This window comes from Erpetoichthys calabaricus, chromosome 1 (genome assembly GCF_900747795.2).
Source record: "Erpetoichthys calabaricus chromosome 1, fErpCal1.3, whole genome shotgun sequence".
Lineage (NCBI taxonomy): Eukaryota > Metazoa > Chordata > Cladistia > Polypteriformes > Polypteridae > Erpetoichthys > Erpetoichthys calabaricus.
Window position 1 is genome coordinate 247,310,526 of NC_041394.2, and position 24,079 is coordinate 247,334,604.

The 24,079-nt window shown below is 40.6% G+C and overlaps 1 protein-coding gene across 3 annotated transcripts in view; it reads right to left on the bottom strand.

Moving 5' to 3' along the window:
• Nucleotides 1-11,961: 11,961 nt before the first annotated feature.
• The window catches only part of usp6nl (USP6 N-terminal like), a 308,470-nt gene continuing 296,352 nt past the window's right edge, over nt 11,962-24,079 (bottom strand). For all 3 annotated transcript variants that reach the window (XM_028813853.2, XM_051935830.1, XM_028813845.2), the window contains 3 exons: nt 19,442-19,541; nt 16,199-16,351; nt 11,962-13,681 (listed from right to left, as the gene is read on the bottom strand). In XM_028813853.2, the coding sequence (XP_028669686.1) occupies nt 12,309-13,681; nt 16,199-16,351; nt 19,442-19,541 (1,626 nt within the window). In that variant the 3' untranslated portion in view covers nt 11,962-12,308. The remainder of the gene's footprint in view (nt 13,682-16,198; nt 16,352-19,441; nt 19,542-24,079) is intronic.

Sequence of the window (24,079 nt, forward strand, 5' to 3'; positions counted from 1 at the left end):
TATGTAAATCTGGAAGATTCCATCAACAACAACAACAGCATTTATTTATATAGCACATTTTCATACAAATGATGTAGCTCAAAGTGTTTTACAAGAGAAAAAATATAAAAATAAAATTAGGCAATACTAATTAACAAAGAATAAAGTAAGGTCCAAAGGCCAGGGAGGACAGAAAAAACAAACAAAAAAAAAAACAAAATCTGCAGGGGTTCCGAGGCCACGAGACTGCCCAGCCCCCACTAGCATTCTACCTAACATAAATGATCTCAATCAGTCCTCATGGTTTTCAGCCTTCACATATAAAAATTAGACGATGATGATCATGTGGACCTCTGGCCTTTAGTCCATCAATAAAGGGACCGCACGGTGCTTTGATCAGGTGCTGGTGGTGGCACAGATCGCCACCACACAAAACCAGAAGAAGAACAGTAGAGAAAATAGGGGTTAGTATGGATTGTGGAGCTATGGAGAAAAAAGAAAAAAATTAAATGCATATACAGTATATCAGGGTTACACTAAAATGAAGCTATGAGAAAGCCATGTTAAAATAATGAGTTTTTAGCAGCTTTTTAAAGTGCTCCGCTGTATTAGCCTGGTAAACTATTCCAGATTTTAGGTGCATAACAACAGAAGGCCGCCTCACCACTTCTTTTAAGTTTAGCTCCTGGAATTATAAGCAAACACTCATTTGAAGATCTAAGGTTACGATTTGGAGTGTAAGGTGAAAGGCATTCTGAGATATAGGATGGAGTGAGATTATTTAAGGCTTTGTAAACCACAAGCAGTATTTTAAAGACAATTCTAAGTGACACGGGTAACCAATGTAGAGACATCAAAACTGGAGAGATGTGCTCAGATTTTGTTTTCATGGTTAAGATTCTGGCAGCTACAGTCTGCACTAGTTGCAATCGACTGATGCCTTTTTTGGGTAGTCCTGAGAGGAGTGCATTGTAGTAATCTAGTCGACTAAAAACAAAAGCATGAACTAATTTTTCAGCATCTTGCAAAGTTACAAGGGGTCTAATTTTTGCTATATATCTTAAGTGAAAAAATGCTGTCCTAGTAATCTGATTAATATGTGATTTAAAATTTAGGTCAGAGTCAATAATTACCCCTAAATTCTTTACCTCTGTCTTGACTTTCAAGCCTAATGGATCAAGTTTATTTCTAATGCCCTCATTATATCCATTTTTGCCAAACACTAAGATTTTTGATTTCTCCTTATTTAGTTTGAGAAAATTACTACTCATCCATTCAGAAACACAAGTGAGACATTGTGTCAGTGAGACAAGAGAATTAGGGTCATCAGGCGCTATTGATAAATACAGTTGTGTGTTGTCAGCACAACTGTGGTAGCTCACAGAATTCCTTGAGATAATCTGACCTAATGGAAGTATATAGATCGAAAACAGCAGTGGACCCAGGATAGACCCTTGTATAACACCATATAGAATATCATGTTTCTTTGAAGTGTAATTACCACAACTAACAAAGAATTTTCTACTTGTCAAGTAAGACTCGGACCAATTTAAGATACTGCCAGAGAGGCCAACGCACTGACTAAGGTGATTTCTAAGAATATTGTGATCAATGGTATCAAATGCGGCACTCAAATCTATGACGATAAGAGCAGATAAACGGCCCCTGTCTGCATTTACCAACAAGCCATTTACTACTTTAACGAGTGCAGTTTCTGTACTGTGATTTGTTCTAAAACCTGAAAGAAACTTGTCAAGAACAGCATGTTTATTCAAGTGATCATTTAGCTGCACACGGACTGCCTTTTCTAGGGATTTTACTTACGAAAGGCAGGTTAGAAATAGGTCTAAAATTTTCAAAAGCAGAGGAGTCGAGATTATTTTTCTTGAGCAGGGGTTTAACAACAGCATTCTTAAGACAGTCTGGGAAGACCCCCGTATCTAATGATGAGTTTACTATGTCAAGAATACTATCAATTAACATGCTTTCAACTTCTTTGAAAGAACTTGTTGGTGTTGGGTCAAGGACGCAGGTGGACTGTCTCAGTTGAGAAATTATTTTAAAAATATCAGGTAATTTGTTTAAAGAGGATCAGTATTGGGGAGATGTACTATATTATTTCTAATATCATTCATTTTGTGATTAAAAAATACAGGAAAAGCTTCACAAGTTTCACTGGAAGTTTTTTGGAGGCATTCCATCGAGTGACCTGGGTTTAGCAGACAATCAATTGTAGAGAATAAGACTCTGGAATTACTAGCATTGTTATTTATAATTCTAGAGAAACAGCAGCACTTTTCAATACGGACTGTGTTGTTGTATTCTGTTATTTTAGCCTTCAATATCTCACAGTGGATAATCAGTTTAGTTTTTCTCCATTTACGCTCAGCTCTCCGGCATGTTCTCTTTAGATCAGACACTCTTTGGGTCTTCCATGGTCTAACAGTGATAGAGGACTATTTAACTGTCTTTTCAGGAGTGACTATGTCAGTGGCAGCTCTCACTTTAGTATTAAAATTATGCGAGATATCACGGTGAGAAAATGAAGTTCGACTTCGCTGTGTTGTGAATTGCCTGAAACATCCATTAAACTCCAAGGACACCTTGCCACAATATCTCTGAAAAGGATGTTTAATGATTATATACATCAATCCAGGGATGCGCCCATTCCAGCAAGCATCGGGCACGAGGCAGAAGCAATGCCTGGACGTGGCAACAGCATCCATCACAAGGTGGATACAGGTGGATGCACACACATACGAGGTGCGATCCAAAAGTTCCCGGAATGCATTTATTTAAAAGCATACACACCAAATAACAATTAATGGTGAACAGTCCCTTCAAAATAGTCACCCGCTGAGTTGATACACCAATCCCAGCAAGATTTCAACCTTTCGAAGCACCTCTGGAAGTCGTTTTTTGTCAGTGTGTTCAAAACGTCGGTTGTTACCACTTGGATCTCCTCCACTGTCTCAAATCTGCGTCCCTTGAGCCTCATCTTCATCTTAGGAAATAAAAAAAATTCAGACGGTGCTAAATCAGGGGAGTATGGCGGGTGGGGAATGGCAGTAAACTTTATAGAAGCCAAAAATTTGCGCACAATCAGAGATGTGTGAGCTGGTGCATTGTCGTGATGCAAAAGAAATGACTTGTCAGCCCACATCTGAGGACGTGTTCGGCGAATTCGATTTCGCAAACGCCTTAGAACATCCCTGTAGAATGCTTGTTGCAACATTTCATGGCTTTCTTTTGCTGTTTTTCCCAGTTTAAAACAGAATTTAACACACACTCTTTGCTCTTTCAAATCACTCATTTTCACTAACAACCCTTCACAGACACAACCGAAGTTTAAACGAGAACTGCGACTTGATAAACAACTGCACCGACGTTATAATGCGTGATAACAACTTTCAAGGACAACTTGATCTGCTATCTAGCGGCGACTGATATAACCAAACCCTTCTGACTGCAGAATAAATGCATTCCGGGAACTTTTGAATCGCATCTCGTACACTAGCGTCATTTTAGCACTACCAAATCCCCAAACCTGCATGTCCTTGGAAGGAAACTGGAGCACACTGTGTAAACCCACCAGGAAAACATGCAAACTCCAGGCAGGGAACACCAGGGACGTGACTCCCTGTGAGGCAGCAGCGCTACCGCTCCACCATCGTGTTTAATTATTTTCAGTATTCATTATTTAAATGAAGTTAACGACTCATCTGTAAAATGTAACATACATACTTTAATGCATTTCATCATGAAAGTGATACCAAGTATAAATCTAAGGATTCTAAATGTGCAGAGAGGTGGAATATCATACATTTAATGTGTTCTGTGTGGTAACCCAGCCACAGGGGATGCACAAACCAGTGCGTTTCTTCGTGTCGGTCCCAAGCCCAGATAAATGGGGAAGGTTACATCAGGAAGGGCATCCGGTGTAAAATTTTGCCAAATCAATATGCGGACAACAGTACAAATTTCCATACCGGATCGGTCGAGCCCTGGGTTAACAACGACCGCCACCAGTACTGTTAGCCAACAGGGTGCTGGCAGAAATGGGGCTACTGTTGGCCGAAGAAGAAGAGGGGGGAGACGTGTCCAGAGGAGAGGAGGAAGGTAAAGAGAGTGGAAGTGAGGGTAGGAACTTTGAATGTTGGCAGTATGACTGGTAAGGGGAGAGAGTTAGCAGATATGATGGATAGAAGGAAGGTTGTTATATTGTGCGTGCAAGAGACTAAATGGAAGGGGAGTAAGGCCAGGTGGACCGGCGGTGGATTCAAATTGTTCTATCATGGTGTGGATAAAAAGAGAAATGGAGTAGGGGTTATTCTGAAGGAAAAGTATGTCAAGAGTGTTTTGGAGGTGAAAAGAGTGTCAGACAGAGTGATGATTATGAATCCGGAAGTTGAAGGTGTGATGATGAATGAGCCGCCAGCCAAGAGAAAAAGAGGAAGGCCTAAGAGAAGGTTTATGGATGTGGTGAGAGAGGACATGCAGGTGATGGATGTAACAGAACAAGACGCAGAGGACAGAAAGATATGGAAGAAGATGATCCACTGTGGCAACCCCTAACGGGAGCAGCCGAAAGAAGAAGAAGATTGTGTTCTGTGTGGCGATTGCTGCCTGCCGCTGCTGTCAGTTCAGGAGGAAGCCCCAGAAGCATGTAATGATTAACAACTGGGTCGGTTTTAAGATGACATTTGCGACAGTCTACTTTAATGACAAAATAAACTATGCGATTAAGTGGAAATTTCAAGATTAAAGCCAAAATTTCCACTTTAATCACAAAACAGACCTTCTCTGTGGCTGAAATATGCTGTTGTACATTTTGATGCTGTTGTGAAGATGCAAAAAAAAAAAAAAGATGGCACAGAAGATGGTATGTGAGACCTTCAAAATGTGTCGTGTCATTACTCTGGGGAATATGCGACACTTGAATATCAAAGCACCACGAATGCATTTGTATGTCGGCATTTTGCTTCACCACATTGAACCATTCATCAAACATCAAAGCAGGCACATTGATCCTCTAGGATCTGCAAAGTGGCTTGCTGTCACATGTAGATAGTAAACACAGACTCTGACATCATGTTCCAACTTGAACACACTGTGCCCCCCAATTTTTGGCTGGTTCTGAAATTTGCACACTCGTCGCATTAATTTCTGAGGATGTACTCAGAGGACAGTTGGGTTTAAAACAAATGGATGAGTGTACCTTTGCACATTGTCTCCTCTGCTGCCAACAGGCCTTATCTCACTTCAGCTTGCAGTAGCACAGGCATTCAAACTTAACAATCTTTTAATACACAGGCATAGACAGGTTAAAGTGCTGAAGACATAAAAGATTTGTGTTTTTATTACACACAAATTTCTACAGTGCCATGTAAAAGCACATGCTCTCATCTCATTTCCTCCATTATTGGTGCTATTTTCATGTGAAATTCTTCCTTAAATGTCTGAAGATGCAACACGTTGCCACTCTTCAGTGCCATGATAACCAGGAATGAGTTAAAATACATTTTTTTCATATAAAACACAACCCCACTTACCTGATGGACTCCTTGCTTGTTTTTCCACTTGTTCAGCGACATACCCTGGTACTGACTACTTGGGGGGAAAAAAAAAGAAAAAGTACACTATAGATATTACGCACCACAAATGAAATATGGAACAAGAAAAAAAAAACTCCATTTAATAATATAAACATGCACAGTATTTCAAACTCTGCCCATAATAGCAAACACATCTGTGGTTCAGATAATAACAGTACAGACAAGCCTAAATAGCAAGGAATGGTGGCTTAAGCTAATACTGGACATGTTTCTGTGATGATGTGGGTTCTGCTCCAAGCTCCCATCTTACTTCTAGGAGCTCTCGAACCCGACACTGTTGGTAATGTCACTGATGAGCTAGGTATCAACAATGAGGCAAGGGGGTGGTGCAAAAAGTGCAAAAGTGCTTCTATTAAAATCAACAAAACCAAAACAGTGCTCAAATATATAGTGTAGTGTCTCAGAAATCTTCAAATAAATAATCCAATAAAAACAGGTGAAAGGGTGGAGGTTAAAAACACAATAGAAAAAAAAAATCCTTTAAAACAATGAGGTTAAAAACAATGGCTGGAGGCAGTCGTTCTTTACAACTAAAGCCAGGTGTGTTCTTCTACTGGTGGTTCCCCTGCTTCTCCCATTTGAGCCCCACAACAGGGGAGTCGCCCAACCATCCAATGCAGTTCCTTCATTTCTGGTCCGGTAGCCCTCCGATCCCCGGCTACTTCGTGTTCCAGCCGGACCGAACATCTGTAGAGGACTGTGGTCTCCAAAAGCGGCCAGGGTGCTCACGCTGGGGCTCAACAGGGCCAAAGCCTCCTCAACTCCACTTCCTCCAACGGCCAGTCAACCCCTCTGCTGGTCACTCCAGCTCCTCCAAACTGCTCAGCTGGAGCGACCGCTTCAATCAGCCCATCTCCGAGAGTTGGCTAAACACTCCTTCAGGGCTCTCCTACCAGTTGCATTACCATCCAACCTGCTCTCGTTCTCACGCACTGGCTTTCTCCTTCCTGACGCCTTCTTCTCACTTCTAACCTCCATTCCTTTTTTTCTTTTTCCCCATCCGTCTCACGCTTCTATTGTTTATTACGGGGACATGGATCAGGTGTGGAAGTTAGCAGCTCCCGGCAACAATTGCGGAGGTGGATGACTCCTCACCTATGCACTTAAGTGAAGACCGTCTGCATCATGAATCACCCGGGAACCGCTCCGGCCACACTACTACGCCCCCTCTCTAAGCCGTAAGTGCGGTGACTATTCATTTAAAAAGTGGCCTTTTTGACTTGAGCTGTGGACTCGCTACACCACAGTTTGACAGTGAATGTCTTCATCCAAAATCTGGGAAAAGGTAAAAAGGCATCAGAATTAACAAATAACACATTAAAGCAGATCTGAGACAAGGTCTTTGAAGAATACTCTACCAGTCAGGGCAAGGATCTAAGAAAATTACCAATATACTGGACAAACGTCAAAGCACAGTGTGGTCCACTGTTTAAACAACTGTGAATCTGTCCACAGCTGGCTGTCCTCCAACAAAAGCATTAATAAAGGAGGTCACTAAGAGGTCTATGTTAATTCAGAAGAATTCGAGTCCTCCATGAGAGCAACTGCACTAACTGCACACGAGACAACAGTGACATACACAGTTCATGACCCTGGTTTTTACAGGACCACAGCAAGATGTAAGAGAAGGCCAGCAGCTCAACCCGTCCGGGATGCCCCTGCGATGGAAGGATGAAGGAAGGCAGATTTTCAAGGACACTGCCTCCCCCAAAACGCTAGATGGCAGCTCCCCTAGAGTGTAACGGTGCCCTGGATTCCCACAGGGCATCTTGGGAATTGGAGTTCGGATGCTCAGCCCTGTTGGGTACCATGGGTACCGCCAGGAGGAGCTGTGAGAAGACCAGAGGAGCCATTCCTCATCCATAGCCCGTAAGTACTACCAAGCCACGTGGACAGGAGCCCTGAAGTACTTCCGGGCTGATTAAAGAACTTTAATTCTCTGTCTGACCCAGAAGTGCTGGCAAGTCACATGGACGGAAGAGTAGAAGCACTTCCAGGTCGAGGATTATTAAAAGGACTGTTGGAGACCCAGCAAAGGAGCGGAGTTGGGAGGTAGAGGACAGAGCATGCCGGGAGGTGTGGAGGAGAGAATTCAAGAAGTAAATAGTATTGTGTTTGTTTGTTTATTGTGGTGGATGTGCTTTGGGCACTATTTATTTAAAGAAAAGAAATTAAACAACTTCTTGGTGCTTTTAAAGCTTGTTGTCAGTGTCTGTGTGTTGGGGTTAAGCGCTGGTATAACGCCATTTAGTGGTACAAAGAAGAAATCCTTTTTTGAAAAGACTTATTGCACATCTTGGCTGGAAACTGCACATCAGTATCTCAATAATGTGGAGGAAGAATGTTATGGCTTATAGCACATCACACTTACAGCAACCCTCTCCGAGGATGCTTCTCTGTGGCTAGTACTGGAAAATTCAAAGATAGAAGGAAAGAAGTCTAAAACCAGTTGAAATCCACAAGAGCAGTAAAACTTGGAAGACAACTTCATCTTGCCAATGGCCAATGACATTAAACATACTGGAAAAATTGCCCTGGTGTGGCTAAACACCAAAAGGTCCACTCATAACCTGGACTTGCCAAGTCAAAGCCTTGACCCTATTTCAATGGGACATCTGTAGAGGACTGTGGTCTCCAAATGGCTGCTGCCCTTCACATTCCACTCAAACACACAGCTGGCTGCTGTCACTGCCTTTGTAATTTACATTGTGCAGTTTACACCTAAACGCTGTACACAGGTAACTGTTTTCTTGACACTGTTTTACAGTGTGTGGTGTATTTTACGTTTAAAGTTCATTGTGTTGGCCATCAGTGTAAGAGGGATGCTATATAAAAATCAGTGAAATTTATTTTATATTCACTTTTTTGTCTGTGTGCAGGTGGTACTGTGGGCACTAAGATCACTGTGTGCCAGCATTGTCCACCGATGAAAGTGAAATAACAAGATGCCCTTTCAGCGTTTTATTGTATGATCACATTCAGGTTGATGAATGCCAAGCATCATCCATTTCCAGAGGCTGCACTGGAAACTGAGACCCCTTTAGCACATCTTTGAGATATGAGAGGAAACCAACCCTACATACACAAGGATAACATAAAAACTCCCCCAGACAGCTGTGCCACCCTGATAGTGGAAAGAAACATGTGGGTGCTTTATAAATGGAGACTCTGTTGTTTAGAGGTCAAGCATTTTGAGCAATGGATATATAAATAGAATTCATCAAATGTATCGGCACAACAGGGAACTGCCACCCAAGACCAGGAGACGTGGAGTGTGTGTGTGTGCAACTGACCAGAGGGAGAGCTTGGCCAGACCACCACAAAGACCCCGCACTCCACCAACTTCATCAATTTTTCTGCAGTACCTTGGGATGAAGTCATTCCAAATGTGGGCCTTTCTTCTGTAGTATGCTTGTGATTGTACTTAGCACTTTTGATGTAAATGTTTAAATGAATTCATATTAGCCCTTCATATTTAAAGGAAGGAAAGGACCGAGTTCAATCACAAAATAGCACAGTATGCCACCAGGGCCGGGGCTCCAAATGCTTCCATAAAGGTGTCATTGCTGACATCCAACGGCTACATCCTCATTCCCGACTTTGTCCTGTTCCTACTGCTCAAAAGTCACACATTTAATAAAAAAATGAGAGCTCTCGTGTATTAATATAGTATGAATAACCACCTTGTGCTGAAACAACTTCATTATGAGAAGAGCCGCTCACCTTCAGATGTGCCTGGCCTATCCTGGGAGTGTTGGGCATGAGGCCGTCCGTCACGGCCACTCTGATCAAAGATAGGGTGTGCCTTCAAGCAACTGAGCTAACCACAGCACCACAGAGCTAATTACAGCCATTTTTATTAAAATAATATACTGGGTTTAGGACAACTTCACAAAGTAAAGAGTAACTCGAATGAAAAAACTTCATATTTTGGACAACTTACCTAAGCTTTATTTTCCATTGCACAGGATAGCAATGGAGGATCAGTGGACAGTGAAGGCTGACTGACAGATTATGGTCTTTTTTTAATGAAGAAAATAAAATGACTAAGGAATCAGAGTCAACCACCGATAACATCCACTCACATGCAGAATGTAATTGAGACAAGATGTGTTATTAAACATGAAATGACCCCAAGCAGATCAAAACATTTTTTGAGTGTAGGTTTGGATATTCTTGATTTACACCCAACACTCTGACCCCGATGAGACTGTAAACACTGACACAGTGGACGGCTGGCGTCTGTCTCAGAGTTCTGTTTTCTTGTTTAATAAAATGCCATCTTCTGCATACTATGCTAGTAATTCAAGTGTAAGGGTGCTTTATAAAACATGAGGCGGCTCTGTCTGTGGTAGCCTTCCATCATCAGCAGCTGGAACACATCACAGCAGTCCATGGAGAAAGCTTAAGGAGGCCTTGTGACTCGTACCCACCAGTGGGACACACAAACACCTCTTTGTGGTGTGGGAGGAAACCGAGGGAAAAACCCAGAACACAGAAAGAACATGTAAAAGAAAACCGCAGAGTGCAGCACATACAACTTGACTAACGTATTGGACTCTTTTTTTTATTAAGAAAATAAAATGACTAAGGAATGTTCAGTGTCAACCAATGAGAAACAGTTGAGATGTTACTGTTATAATAATTTTTAAAAGTTATCTGAAATAAAACAGACTTTATACAAGAGGATACATTATGTGACATACAGCAATTAAACAATAGAATAAAATGTTCAGTTTACAAATAAGACAATAAAAACCCCAAAAGGTACAATTAAATAATATTCCTTTCATACGAGAAAAACAAAGCCAGACAAACACAACAACACAAAGCCTGTACCATGTTATCAGAGAGGCACATTCTTCCCAAGTCTGTGATAGCCAGGACTGCGTGAGCTACTTAGTGCCCGACTCCCCAATATGGCGCTCTGCCATAGCCTCGTGAACACCCTTTGTTTCTGCTCCAGCCTCCCTTACTTCTATTCATTGATTTTTAAGTAGGTTTCTGCCTTGAGCGAAACTCAAGCCTTTAAAGTCGTGAAATGTGTATAATTCTGCACACAGATTTTAGTAAGTATCTGTGGATTTCTGTTCATCTGCATCTATCTTGACTTGGAGATATACACCAAATGATTCTGGAATAAAATTTCTAATCTACCTTATATGTTAACAACCTACATGATCATTCTGCAAAAGAACAAAATGAACTGTAGAGATCATCAAGGCACACGCTTCTGTTTACACTATCTAGGAAAAGATATAAAGGTATAATAGCCATTGAACATAACATGGGCACTGTTCCCGTCATTGCTTCAAACAATACTTGAGAGCATTTAAATATGCAGTTCAAAAAAATAAATAAATAAAGGCTAAACCTGAAAATCACATTTATGTAGAACAAATGGAGCCAACTCATGCTGGCATTTCTGTGGACTCAGCATGGCACAGCTTTATCCATTCACTCATCTTCTAACCCGCTTAATGGGGTTGTGGCTTGTCAGAGTTCTGGGATGCCAGTCTGTCACAAGGCCCACTCACCCCAGTTTAATTCATTCTTCAAGCCCACTCACATAGGTTTGGGATATGAGACGAAATGGAGGCAAAGACCAGGCTGGGGCTGAGACGCTGTCATTTGGAGTCATGAGGTGGGAATGCTGATTCTTGTGCCACCTAGCCATCCCTCTAGGCAACTTACTTTTTAAAGTCACCAACCAACAAACAGAGTGTTAGGCATACACTGCAGGACTGATAACGCAAACAACTGTGGTTCCTCATATAGCAAAAAAAAAAAACCAAACACAAATCAAAACGTCATGATGTTAAGTTTCACGGTGCCGTCTGTATGCTGCTTTAAGTCGAGTTGAGTACTGTAGCTGCATATTTCAGTCTGTTCTCTGTGAGCACTGGAAATGTCAGCCATTTATTTCACAGGCCGTTTCACAGTTCGTAAAGTAGACATACCTGTGAGAAAAAAAACAATCAACAGACAAGGCATACAGTACGCATCTAAAGAACCGGATGAAGTACGCGTAACATTGAATACCCCAAGTGGGGTATACTGTATGTTACAACACAAGCTTTTAAAATATAATCAAAAGAACTGACATTTAAGAAACTAGTTATTAGCAGACAAAAACAATATGTTTTACAGTGAACAATCATTTTTGCATAGTAAAAAATCATTATAGAGTCACTGGTCAGATTTTGAATGCAACGTTTCTGGTAAAGAATTGCTTGCTAATTACACCCACAAATCAAACGATAGAAGATATCTTAAATATTTGGACTTACTCTTCTGTGCTGGCTTTGAGAACTACTTCCTCCAAAAAGGAAAAAGAGAAACAATCTTTTTTTTAATTTCCAACAGGATTTTTCTTAGGGACCAATATCGTAGTGCACTCGACAAAGCTTTAACAGATTACCTGCAGACAAATGTGATTTTTAACATTTGGTAATCCTGGAATTATCATTACGGAATTGGACTTTCCAGTCCTAAAACTAAAAATAAAATTCACGTATCTGATTTCAAATTAGAATCCAACATTAAAGATCAGTTACCATTTTTCAATTCAAGTAAAATTACAGGGGTTGAAATACAAGGTAACGTGCAGGAATGCTGAACACACCTATGCTAAGTCTTATGGTCGTTTGTCCTCTCTTCTCAAATTGTCTCGAGACCACATTGTGTGTTCCTCTGTCACCACTCTGCTACTCCTCACAACAGCACAGACTCCTGCACGGACAGTCCTTCCGTTGGATGCCTGTACTGCTGCATGTTGTATGAGGTTGGGTACGGTTGTCTGGATGAAGTCTGGGATTCTGGGTAAAGGGTTCTGTACTGAGGTGAACTATACTGGGGGCTAGAGTTTGGAAAAGCAAACTCCTGCACTGGAGACATTTGAGCTTTTTGAAAACTTGGTGACCTTGGCATACTCCCTGCGTACCTTGCATCAGTCTCTTGGCTCCACTGTCGCCTATGAGGATCTTGTCTGTATGCAGGAAAACGCTCGGCTTGTCTCCTAATGTCAGTGACGTAATCTACCGGCGGGTAAGCAAATTTGCTGGGTTGTCTACCATAGCTATTTGAATTTACAGAATTGTACTGTCCGCTTGTCTCAGCAGGCATGACAAAGATGGGATTGGTTGGGGGAGAGGTGACAAACACTCTGTCCCTGACTGGGAGAGAATCAATGTGTGACATGTCAGGAGATAACTCATCCCATTTGAAGTCCTTGCCACGGTTGAACTGTGAAGGGTAGGGTGCCTGGTTATTCCAAACAGAAGGATATTGTTGAGGGTTGTTATAAGCAGGAGGACCAGGATAGGAGGGTGGTGGTCGAGTGGGGGATCTTTGGTCTGCATTTTCAAACTGTGAAGTGTGCTTGTGCAATTTCTGTTGCCCATTCATGTTAATGTTGATGAGCACTTTAGTTGGACTTGCTGATTTGGTGTTTCGTGGACTCCGTGATGTGGACCTTTCCAGCATTTCTTCAATCCTGGTATCTGACTCAGACTCTGCTCCGGGAACATTGTCATATTGTGATGCATTGGACCCTCTCTTAGTTTCATCAATCAATCCTCTGCTTTTTGGCCTTGCTTGAAATAAGTCATCAGGACTGGATGGAGAAGGTGAAACACTGTAATTTAGAGTTCTTCCTCTATTGCCACCAGCGGGCTTAACTACTGCTTCGTTAAGCTTCAGTTCAGATGGTTTATTCCACCTTGGGCCAAAATCTTTTCTAGTGCTTGAGGCTGCATTTGAGTTCTGGTTTGCTGCTGCATTATTAAGCTGCCTTTGGGTATCTGGACCAGATGGTACTTTCTGTGAATTCATTTCAGAAGGGCCTGGTGATTTGTCTTCCCTTTTAGATGCCTTCTGTGATTTTGTGTTAGGTCTGTCAAGTGTGTCTTTAGCTCCTCTGTTGGTTGTTTTTTCACTGATACGATCGGGTGACGTCTTTCTTTTAGAAGTAGTAACTTCAGACCTTATATTATTGCTTTGTCCATTGATAAAATGGTTGGAGAAAGATGACCGCGGCTCTGGCGGCAGCTGTCCTAGTGTTCTTTTTGGAAATTCATCTTCTTTTCCTGTAACAAAAGCATAAAAATTTCATTTTATTTTGCTAATTATGTGACAAATACAGTATGTAGTTCCTTTAGGTGACACAAAATAAAAAATGAACACACTTATTGTACCCATACACAAAAAGCACATGTATTACAGGGAACTTTTTTAACAAGAGAAACCACTAAGCCGTACATGGGATATGCATCACAAAATATAGAACTGAAAAAACTGAATTGACAAAATAATCTATATTCTATATCGTCTTTTGGATGAGTTAAAATTCAAACATATTTTATATTTTGCAGGTATAAATCATAGGTAGAGAAAAAACGGATTCTGTAGAGTGTGGCATGATCATCATTGATACACTGATGACAAGTATTGGAATGTTTTTTACACCACATAGAGAAATAGAACTAACATTTGTGCTACGATGTCTGTGGGGAAGTAAAACATGCATTACCTGGCAAATGTAAAAATGCAAAGTTGATAGTGCTGCAGACAGTGTGATTTCAAATATTCTGCCCATATTTAAAATGAGTGTTTGGGTTCAGTTTGGTTCTTACAATGTTACAGAAAAAAGAGTTTACTCTAAAAATGTACTTTGCAAGCATTCTTATTTTAAAGTCCAAAACCCTTTCTCCCTACAAAGTATGTCTGTCTTTCTATACCTCTCCCTGGAAGGACTGCTTTAAGGGCAACCTATACAGAATTTAGAATACAGAAACCAATGTAATCAAACAGAAAACTGATACCCTATCCATTGTTGATTTTTGTCTTGTGGTCACTGCTGCTTGGATATACTATGACCCCCATCACTGTGAGGTGGATTGCACAGGTTGGAGAATGAATGCATGGATAGATAGATGGATGGATGAGTTTATTATGCCTTTGTAAATAAGTCTGCTTGATGGAAGAACAATACATAGAAATAGCATATTATATTTTGACATTTTTTAGTAAAAATTAATTTCAGATGTAATGCATACAAAAATATGTAACATAATACAGCCTTAATGGAAGCTGATTATTTTATCCATATATCCATGTCTTATGAATGAATCCAAATGATTGCAGTATTTTCGGAATGAATGTTTATATATTCTGGTGAATAAGTGCATAGCACTGCTGCCTCATCCGGAGTTCAAAGTCTGCACCCGGGTATTGTCAGAACGGCATACTGCTTCATGTTTGTCAGGCAGAGGGAGAGGGAGAGGGAGAGGGAGAGGGAGAGGGAGAGGGAGAGGGAGAGGGAGAGGGAGAGGGAGAGGGAGAGAGGGAGAGAGAGAGAGAGAGAGAGAGAGAGCGAGAGCGAGAGAGAGAGAGAGAGAGAGAGAGAGAGAGAGAGAGAGAGAGACTGTAGAGCGGAGTGAACCTGGAAGTGGATCACGATTTTGACCCACAAGGGATTCATCAAATCAGTTTAAATGTCCCATTGGGTCATCAGGCAAATGAGCTTGGAGTCAGGAGCAGCGCATTGGCTGGCAAAGTAAAGGTCATGTTGTAGAGAAATAAAGTACAAAGGTACAAATATACAAAGGTAGACAATGAAGTACAAAGGAGTGTAAGTGTGTGTTTTAAGTGGTAAAGAAGGCCAGTCTCCCATAGAGGTACACAGATGGCCCTGTGGCCTTTAGCTAGGCCTTAGAGAACCTCTGAAGTTCTTGTTTTTCATTGTCATGTATTACTATTGCTACTCCTTGTGTAATACTTACCTTTGTGGATTTATTTTTCTGTAATAAATCACTCCTTTTCTTTACTTGTTTCAGTTGTATCATTCTGGGTTCAAGGTCTTAGATATCTCTACATTTTGTTCAACACAGCTTTCTTTGAGTCACTCACTTAGAAAACTGTACAGAATGTGCTTACATTACACGAGCAGGTACAGCTGAAATTAACTTTGAACACTGATTGTTATGCAATACAATGGAAAGTTATGCATTAATACTTTTCACTTAATTAAAAAATACAGGTAATATTTCAAAAAAGCTACAAAAATCAAGTAAATAAGCAACAGTGGTAGTTCCAATTATATTTTTAAAACAAGTGGAAGTACAGAAAAATTAGATGATTTTTCAGTCTTTTCTGCTTGTCTGGTCAGCTGGTAGCTATAAGATCGAAGAATTTTATCCAGTCATTTCTCAAAGGATTTTCAGATGTAATACACTGTACAAGACAGCCACATCAAAAAAGCTCATCAAACAATGCTCCAATGGAAGCCAGCATTAAGCCATAGTGTATAGTTCTGTCGGAGAAATAAACCCCAAAAAACACCAAAGTAATCCAGGGCTGCTCTCGAGGGCCATAGTGAATTCTCGTATTCACTTCAACTAAATCTCTCAGCAAACTTAATTGATTTTATTCTGCTGGACATAGTTTATATTCTAATCCATTTTCTTTTATTTGATGTTTTAAAGCACACTGGCCCCAGAGAGCTTGACTTATGCCCTAATACAAGAGCTACAATAAAAAAAATGATGGCATAAGACTAACAAATGACAATATTCAGTTAATACTGATTTACTTATCTATTGTACCTGGTGGGGGCAAGTCCAGCTTTGACCGTTTAAGCTCTGACATTGAATTTTGAAGTTGATCAATTACAAAGTCATCATCAAAGAAGAAATCTTTGGCCAGTGTCTCCTGTAGAAACTCAACCAAGTCTTCCATTGAGAGCTTCATAAGGTGCTCTAAACAGTAAATCAAAACCAAAATAAAGCAGTCTGTTAAAATTAATGGAATCACAATCAAGTGGATATTTTCTTTATTTATGTATTGACTTTTAATTTGCTTGATATTACAGGTTTGAGTAAATATAAAGACAACATAATTCACACTTATTCATTGATCAGTAGCTTCTCAAAAATGAATAACATCTCCTTTTAACAGTGTCACATCAGTATTTAAATACTTAGCATAAGAGGAAAGTGAAAACCTTTACTTTAAAAATATACATACATGCATTAAAATGTAATGTTTAGTAAAAGTAACCAATCTGCAGACAAGCCAATGGGGTTTAATACATAAACTAAGTATATTATCAAGTTATTAATTTTTTTTAACTATGTAAAAGAGACATAATGCATTATGAGTAAAGCTAGATAGAACAAAGAAATACGTAGGATATCCGCACCAAATCTGCAATGGGAATTTGTGGATTCTGAAATAAAGAGAGGTCTTCTGGGAGGTTTAAGGGTAAAGGAGAAGCAGCTGGCATGTCAAAAATTGATCACATTTTAGATGATAATATTAATTTAAATTAAATGCTATGTTAGAACATAAAATTAAAAAATACAGTTTGCAAAATCAATTCAAAATATTGGACTTACAACCAAAGAATGACAGCCTTCTTGGTATTACTGTTTTCAGTGAGCATGTTTAATGTCATAAGTGGAAAATCAAAAAGTCACAAATTTAATGAGAATGAATATATTTATTTCAGATATGCCACTATAGAACAAATGTAACAAGATGGACTTAATCCAAACCAAAGGATAAAGAAAATTTGTGAGCAGAGTGGGGACATAAACCATTTGAGAAAAAAACTAAGAGTTTGTTACTGCCTAAAATAACAGCAAAAGATTTTGTTTGCATATATGCATCCATATACAAGTATTTTAGCTTGACCTGGGAAAACGAGACTCTGCATGTAAAAAAGTTCTTTGGAAATGTAAACATCCAGAGAGAAACTAGAAAACATGATTACAGCTGAAGAACATGAAGTTGCCACAACTTATGACGGCAGACGGACAGAGCAGGAAGGAGGAGTACAGTATATGAAATTATATAATTTGTTGGATCAATGTTGTAAATAACATTTAAATACAATGATTAAAGGAACAGCTACCACACCCTGCTGCTGTTGTCACATTGGGTTAACATCTGATTGCCGTGTAGGTAGAAATCAACCATTGGATGCTTTGGCCACCTGGATATCACAGAACTTGAGCCTCAGACAAGAACCTTGTTTCCGTTATACCAGAGACTCTTATATGATGCTGCTGACACATGGAGCCTTCCCAGTTGTTTCCTTCAAGAAGTTAAATCAGATTTACATGTCAAGGTAAGGACTATTTTTTCTTGATTGTTCAAGTGCTTGTCCTTGGCTGTCTGGACTGAGGTGTATGGGTGGTTTGCTGCTAGGATTAGGCCAAGAGGTAAAAAGTTATATTTTTTAGGGAATATGTGCAGAATACAAGCATAATTAAACACTTTTTATCATATCTCTCTATTATAATAAAACAATCCTGGGACGAGGCTAGACTTTTTAGCCTGGGACGAGACGTGACTTTTTCAGAGAAATACTTTCACGTCCTGCAAGATGAGACTTTGTGCCAAGAGATTTAAACATGCCTGGAGCCAGAAATAAAAGACGAAGATTAGAGGACAAAGCAGAATGTCATAAAGAATTCAAAAACGGCGCGATACAAATGCAGAGCAGGTTAGAGATAATGAAAGTACTAAAATTTGAAAAGTCTCAAAAAATGAAAGTTAAGATCGCATTAGCGCAAACAAACAGAAATTATTATTTGGTGAAATAATGGAACAGCGAAAAGAGATTGAATATATTGTTCGGATTTAAACTTTAAGTCAGAGACTTGTAGATCGTCTAATTCGTGTTGCCATCAGGGAAAAGTAGTGTTTCTTCTCAATGAAGAGGTATACCTGCGAGAATTAAAAGATTTGTTGTTTGGTGAAAGTGAAATCCACATATGTGAGTGGTAGAGACATGAAGTGGCTGGCGCGTACTGCAGGCCCAGGGGGTTGGCAAGCAAAGCAAGCAGGGGGCGAAGCCCACTAGTATGATAAAAGGTAGTCCACAAAATAAAAGGAAAGAACAACAAACTAAATTCTAACCTGTCCATGTACATCTGTGGTTTTAAAACAGATGTGAAATATTTAGTACAATAGTTGAGTTTAAGAAATAAGTGAGGTGCAGATATTCTTTATATCTGTTTTAAACAGTATTGAAAAAGGAATTTGTCGGTCATTATTGAATCAGTTAAGCATGATGGCTGCTCTTGTATAACATTGAGTAATGAATAATTTAATGGGGAAGGCAAATAGGGTCAATATGATTTACATTATTCCATAATACTCCATCATTGTCGTGTTCATTTTGTTTCAGTGCAGCAATTCTTAAACACCTGTTCTTGGTAATGTATACCTGTAAAGCAAAAGATGTCATAGCACTCTGCCTGCAATAAATTCCCTGGATAGAACTTCAATGCTTTTTACCAATTCAGTGAGCAGTATAAAGACAGGAACAGAGAATTCATAGAAGGCTTAGGAAAGTCCTACAGGTTGTAAGACCAAGCTGCACTGGAGAACAAAACTGTCATTCAGAAAAATGCACTAGACAGTGTGGTTAAGGATCTGAGACTTGAAATCATATGGGACCCAGCTGAAATCCTACTGCTGGATCCTTCTGCAACTAAGCCTATCTCTCACCTAACTGTATAAACAATACCATGCAGAAGAGAAAATAGCTGCTGAACTGCACACATGACGAATTTGGGATACTGAGTACTATAAAAGGCCTAAATGGAAAGGGAAAAAATAGTTATGACATACAAGATAATTTCAACATCATTGCAGTAACATCTGCAAAACTGAAGTTGTTTTTCTTGTGTCTTTTCCTTTAAACAGATCTTACACTTTGCAACTGATTTTATGAATCTATGTGAAATGACACACTGAAAACAGAGCACTTTCATGTAGTACTTTTAGGTTAAATACACCTTTTGTTATGACATTTTTTTCATCTACAAAAAGCTTACTTTTATGTAGTTTGAGGACAGTGTAAGACATGGCTGTAAGGATTCGCTCCCCTTCTAAGATGTAGATATCCCATAACCTTAACGTTAATGTAAAAGGAGTCTGGAAAAAAAGAAAGAGAGTTAAGTCAACAGATGGGAAAGCTGAAATGCATTTTTCTGTCTAAATCCATCCATCCCAGTTTTGAGTGGTTCCTTCTACTACAGGGTTACGGAGAGCCTGAACCCATCCTGGCAGCATTAGGTTTGTCTCAGACAGACAGACACACTCCTGACAAACCCACACTGGTAAATGATATACATGCTACTTGTGAGATGGGTAAAAGAATACTTGTGGAAAAACCCACCAAAACAGAGGGCAGGGAATGGAACTGAACATCTTATAACAGTAAAATTAGAACCCTATCTGGAGGTGGCAGAGTCAAATGCTAAGATTTACACTGGGTGTGATGAGGATGGACAGGATTAGAAATGAGTACATTAGAGGGTCAGCTCAGGTTGGATGGTTGGGAGACAAAGTCAGAGAGGCAAGGTTGCGTTGGTTTGGACATGTGCAGAGGAGAGATGCTGGGTAAAAGGATGTTAAAGATAGAGCTGCCAGGTAAGAGGAAAAGAGGAAGGCCTACGAAAAGGTTTATGGATGTGGTGAGAGAGGACATGCAGGTGATGGGTGTAACAGAACAAGATGCAGAGGACAGAAAGATATGGAAAAAGATGATCCGCTGTGGCAACCTCTAACAGGAGCAGCAGAAAGAAGATTAACTTTTACACCAAGAGGTGAGGAAAGTAATAATTACTGGAGAATCTTTGTCATTTTTAAACTCTATTTGGACTGGATTACGTTTTACACAAGGACATGGTGTAATGACAGTGATTTACCAGCAGTGCTTTACTCTGTACCTGCATTTCCCCATTCCTTTTATGCATACTGTCAATTCTGTCTACATAAGCAACCTTTGTTTATCCGAACATTCTTATTTATAAGAACAACATGTCCATTTGACCCTCTAAGAGAGACACCCCTCACCCACACGCATTTCCATGTAAATTGTGTATATCAGTGAGCCGATGGATCTCCTACAGGATATAAGACTATGAACCCCCTGTTATTCAGCTTGCACAACAAGGAGTCCACCGACAGCTCTTTTTTTCCATATCAGGCACTGGGTAACATAATTATTACCGGAGGACCTCTGTAACTTTAGTCTCATTCAAATCATTTAAATGACAGAATTTTACTGACATGTCGATTCATACTCGACTAGTTTAGCCTGGGGTTATTTTTTACGGACATTTTCCAGAAGTTAAAAGTCTTTGTAATTTTTTTACTGGTATGTGAACACTCAGTCCATGAAAATTTACTGACTGGAGTGATTCAGTATAGGACTAAAATTAATGAGGTTCTCCAGTAAAAATTACCTTACACCACCGCCTGGTATAAAACTAACCCTGTCCGAACAGAGCTTAAAATTCTTCCCCTTCTCTCTAGCATTCTAGGGGAATATTAAACAATTGCTTCCTGTCATATTTCCGTCTTTTATGCTTGTCACATGCCACCCTTACCAGCTTGACAACCCCTTAACCACTGGGCAGTCCATAACACTATCAAAAATGTAACTACCTTTGTATGAAGCATCTTCAAAAATGAATATGATACATAATAATAATACTTTAATCCCTGTTACAGCTATTGCTACTGCAGCATTCATATATTATTTGTTGCCTTAGAGGTGCACAATTACCACCAGCACAGAGTTGGTTCTGTGCTATTCTCAGCCAATGTTCAGCCACTTATTTTCTATTACAGGCCTAAGATAAAAGCCTAAGATAAAATCTCCAAAGAGCAATTGAGAATAAAATGTTGGGTGATTGCCAGCAACTTAATAAGGAATAATCAAAACAGACAAACTGGAGGAAGTTTTGAAGCGCTTTAAAAATAGAAAACAGCAGCTTATTACAATCAAGAGTTTATGAAACACTTTTGCCCCAAGATCATTGACCTAGTTGGCCAAATTATGTACCAAATTCACAAACACTAACTCAATCCGTACTAACAATCTAGGAAAGAGCAAAAAATAATTACCATCCTAAAGTCTGGAGAACACTGCGGCACGGTGGCACAGTGGGTAGCGCTGCTGCCTAGCAGTTGGAAGATCTGGGGACCTGGGTTCGCTTCCCGGGTCCTCCCTGCGTGGAGTTTGCATGTTCTCCCCGTGTCTGCGTGGGTTTCCTCCGGGCGCTCCGGTTTCCTCCCACAGTCCAAAGACATGCAGGTTAGGTGGATTGGTGATTCTAAATTGGCCCTAGTGTGTGGGTGTGTTTGTGTGTGTCCTGCAGTGGGTTGGCACCCTGCCCGGGATTGATTCCTGCCTTGTGCCCTGTGTTGGCTGGGATTGGCTCCAGCAGACCCCCGTGACCCTGTGTTCGGATTCAGCGGGTTGGAAAATGGATGGATGGATGGATGGAAGTCTGGAGAACAACTCTTAATTCTCAGCAAGTTACATGCTATGTGTCCCAATTAAAACTCTCAAAGTGTTCATTACTCAACCCATGCTCCACTGTTATAGCAGGTCCCATGTCTGGACAAAGCTAGTTTTTATAAACACAGGAACAAATGGGGAACACTCACTACTTTTCAATGTACCCTGTATTCAGTTACTGTTTTGAATATACATTGCAATGGACTCCCACATGGCAAAGAATTGTTGAACTTTTATATAAACCATTTACCCTGAAACAGAATCCACAAAATTCATATATGTTGATATCTGCTTGGTGCTGGAATTCCCTTGACCAAGGACCTTTCAAAACTATCCATCCATCCATTATCCAACCCGCAATATCCTAACAAAGGGTCACGGGGTCTGCTGGAGCCAATCCCAGCCAACACAGGGTGCAAGGCAGGAACAAATTCCCAGACAGGCGCCAGACCACCACCCTTTCAAAACTACAGCAAGATATTTCAGCTAAACTCTAACTCAATTAAAATAGGTCCAATATGGTCCTAGTATGCACTATTAAAGGGGCAAGTCCTGGAACAACCTGCTGAACAAGAAGGCTGATTGTAATTGATGAGCTGTTTCACACACGTGTGCATAGGAGGCAGCTAATGAGCCTGAATAACGTTAGTTCCACACCAGAACAGGGGGTGGCGAGGTGCACTGACGTTCTCGATTGATCCCCTGCAGACCATTCACGGGAAATCTTATCCGGTTCCAACACCCGTGATGATGTCACTTCCGGGCCCGGTGCTCACAACAACGTCACTTCTGGCCACGGTGCCTGTGATCACATCACTTCCAGTTCTGGCCTTTAAAGCTGCCATTTCGACATACCTAAATCAGTTCTGTTTTGGGCTCTGACCTGTGAACAACACAACCTATTTATCCATTTGCAGCCAGGAGATAAGGGTGGCTGCCCCAAACCTTTGATGTCTACGATTCATTTTTGTGAAACTGGTGTAGTCTGCATGATAGAAGAATCCCAGAAGAAAAAGGGACAGGACCTGAAATTTCACCAGGTGGAAAAGTACTGTGGACGAGTTTCCAGGTGCGGGGGTTCATCCCGTAGTTCGTAAAGACCCGGTGGAAGCTCTGCACTCAAAACACATAACCAGGCGAACAAAGAAACACGGGGAGTGTATGGGAGGGGCAAACAGAATTGGGCTGGTCCCTATGGGGAAAGCGAAAGGGGCTTATTATGCTCTCTCGGAAGAGAGAGCTGCTCCCCCCACTAAGGCCAAGGCCTCAGTTAGTCGTGGGGTAACCCCAGACCAGCGGGTGAGGAGACCAAAATACTGGCTTTTTGACCCACAGCGGTCAAACCAGCAGCAAGCTTGTGCACTGTGGAAAATAGTAACACAATGACTAAGGCCACTGCAGAATAACCCCTTACAAATGTGGAGCAGGTGACCTGCTTCATGTTATTAAATAGCCTGCCAAAAAATCTCACCCAGCCAGTCTGGGGAACATTTTAAAATATAACTGAGCTTACAGAGCTCATTGAAATATCCAGGACAGCCTCATAATCTGGGAGGGCAGAACAGCTCTTTAGCAGACGCCAGAAGGATTACATCCCAAAGTCTTTGCCCCTCCCTTACAAGGTGGAGCCGGCTCCGAAGTCATAGGTGGGTGCCCCAAACCTTTGATGTCTATGATTAATTTTTGTGACAGCTGCTAATAGCACACTGTATGCCTCTGCCATGACATTGGGATATTCAGTGTGAGAATACTGCAACTCATTCTGGCAAAATTCACCCCATACTTGTCTCATTCAACAACCAGGTCAATTTGACCATGTGTATCATGCTCAGTATGCTGATAACATCCCTGTTTTGACTTCTTTTACTGGCAAGAACTACTTCATTAAGCATTTCACAACTTCCTTTTGCTTGCAGATTCCTCTAGAAAATTATGTTCCTTCTTACAACGTCCCATTTGTGCTAACACCTTCACTCCTTCAAAGGCCAACCTAAAATTGAGACAACCAGACTGGAACTATCCTTCTCTGCAATGACTTAAATACAACCTCCTTCTTGTTTGTATTCGCAACACCTTCTTTTGGATTTCACTCACTGGGTAGGCAAGAATGATCAGCCATCTACTGTTTCTTTAGTTTTTTTACTGACCATGACCACTGCTT